This window comes from Mesitornis unicolor, unplaced genomic scaffold, assembly GCF_000695765.1.
Source record: "Mesitornis unicolor isolate BGI_N332 unplaced genomic scaffold, ASM69576v1 scaffold50531, whole genome shotgun sequence".
Taxonomy (NCBI): domain Eukaryota; kingdom Metazoa; phylum Chordata; class Aves; order Mesitornithiformes; family Mesitornithidae; genus Mesitornis; species Mesitornis unicolor.
Genome location: NW_010164089.1, coordinates 255 through 2,560, shown reverse-complemented (window position 1 = coordinate 2,560; position 2,306 = coordinate 255). Strand labels below are relative to the sequence as shown.

At 50.9% G+C, this 2,306-nt stretch overlaps 1 protein-coding gene across 1 annotated transcript in view; it reads right to left on the bottom strand.

Moving 5' to 3' along the window:
- Nucleotides 1-2,081, bottom strand: part of VPS26B (vacuolar protein sorting 26 homolog B (S. pombe)) — a gene marked incomplete at its 5' end in the record, with an annotated part of 6,397 nt that extends 4,316 nt beyond the window's left edge. Inside the window, one exon of the mRNA XM_010194165.1 lies at nucleotides 1,998-2,081. Within this exon, the coding sequence (XP_010192467.1) occupies nucleotides 1,998-2,081 (84 nt within the window). The remainder of the gene's footprint in view (nucleotides 1-1,997) is intronic.
- Between the last annotated feature and the right edge of the window lie 225 nt (nucleotides 2,082-2,306).

The window sequence follows — 2,306 nt, the reverse complement described above, 5'->3', positions numbered from 1 at the left end:
AGGAAACAACTACGGGTTTCCTCATGAGAGCAACCCTCTCTACGCTTCCACAAAGTTTTCTCCCTGAAGTCAAAAACAACAGCAACTTAAAACGCTGCCATTTGCATGAACAGCTCCGTGTTTCCTGGAACATCAACGAAATCTGCCCTTCCCAACCCTGCGCCTGAGCTGGGCGACTACAGGACACCCACGCAGTCCTTCTACCAGGTAAAGCCTTGGTCAGTCTGACAGGGCTACAGGAGGAAACAAACTCCTAAGTCATCAGACAGGCATATACACACAAGTTCACTGTCAGCACTAAACTGCAGAGGAGGCTTCTATAAAAGGTGTTTGTAGAGTTCAGGAACTGCAGCAAAACTCAGTTCTCTGCTCCCTGAGATGCACGGGGAGATTTCAGCTTGTAAGTTATGTCTGTTTCTTACACCCCTCTGCTCACCTTATCTCTATAATGGAAATACTGGCACTAGAACAGCCCTCACGCAGAACAGCGAGTGCCATCGAGCCCTTTAGGCTGGGCAGGGAGGTGACATAAATAAACCAGCTCTCTCTGCATTGGGTCCACTGAGAGGAAAGCGCTGGTTGAGGTGACAGGGAGAAGCCACGTGCCACAGAGAAAGGGGAATATATCATCTTCCCACACGATGCAGAAGGCAACAATCGAATTTAAAGCAAGGGGAGGCAAATGTCAGTGTACAAAGTTCTCTGCTACCTCAGAAGGGCACAGATTGCAGCCTCAAGAACAGGGAGGCTTGACGTTTCCCACACTTCAGAAGACATTAGCATGTCAAACAGGTATAAGCTGTAATTTCAGGTTTTCAGCGCTTTGAGGTTTCCAGATGGGAAAAAAAAAACCCCAACCTGTCAATGTTCTGGCAGCACGCTCAGGACACAGCAACCACAGGCAAACTGGAATTTTTAATGGGGTCTGTGCTCACCAGCACACAGTGCTCCCAGCCTGGACTCTGGTGTTCGCTCTGGAACAGCCATCTTCCCTGTGACACATCCCTCCTTGACGTCTCAGTGTCCCCACGTGTTAAATTGTCTCATGCAGATACTGACCTCACACCAGCGAGAAGTCAGAACGTCAGGCAAGCTCTTTTGAGATGGAAAGCGTTGAGGAAATGCCATCGGCAGTGCAAACCTGGGTGCTTTATTATAAAGTGGCGTGATGGGCACAGAGAAAAGGCTCGTGCAGCCACAGCAGCTCCTATTGCTTGGGTAATAGAGTGAATTCAGAGCAGTTATTCTAAATATGCATGGCTCAAAATGGGGAATCGGAAGCAGGCGAGGCAGCAGAGAGGAGACAGTGGAGCGGGAAGTGAATTTCATGCTTAATTTTTCACGGACGATCATAATTAAATAGGAGGTGATAAGCGAGCTCCTGATGTACAGGCTCAGGTACGCTCCATCATTTACAGGCTCTCCCTGCCTGCCCTCCCCTTTCTTTCCCAAAAAGCAGTGTTACGCACAAGCAAGGCCAGCAAAAGAATTACAGAGCCGTACTGGGGCTGGGTGGGAAAACCTCTACTTCGCTTTCCTACACCGCATCATTTGCAATGCAAAGGCTGCAGACCCACGGCTCGAGCAGTGATTTGGAGGGTTAAAGCCAAGCACAGAGAGCCCCAGACGTGAGGCATCGCACACGCCGAGCACCGTCACATCTCTGGGAACATCCTCAGGATTATTTTGGCTCTCCCATGAAACACAGACATCTCCGCTCTGATCCAGGAGTGGGTGTGGCAGCCACCTTTCCTCTTAGAAAGCAGGAAATGTTCAATCTGAATTGGTTGCGTGCACAGATAACCACAGATTTTGACCGACCTGAAGTCACCCAACTAACCGTGCAGGGATGCATGGTCACCCACTCAAAGAATCAGAGAGGAAAGGGTGGAATCAGCCGAGCTGAGCCCGTAGGCCTCAAGAAAGCTGATCTACCCCAGTAAAACGCATGGTGGGAAGGTGCTGATGGTGATTTGAGGCGTGCAGGCAAAACCCACCCGATTCACCGTGCTCAGCAGAGCCACTGCTTCCTTAGCCAATTCAATAGGCACACGAGCAATGCAAACAGACAGCTCGTGGAGCTGCGGATAAAGACAGCCTGGAGAACGCTGCCTGAGAGCTGCCGTTGCTAGGATGTCCAGGCTCAGACCTGCGTCTGCAGGACGGGAACCGAATTTCACCCTACCCCTGAGCGTGTGTGTTTTTAGAGCCAAAATCGGCCACCGAGCAGGAGCGAGAAAATAGGACGAGAGAACAATGACCTGGAAAGGGACTGGGGCTCCTTCCCTTCCGCCGGGGCTTGAGCC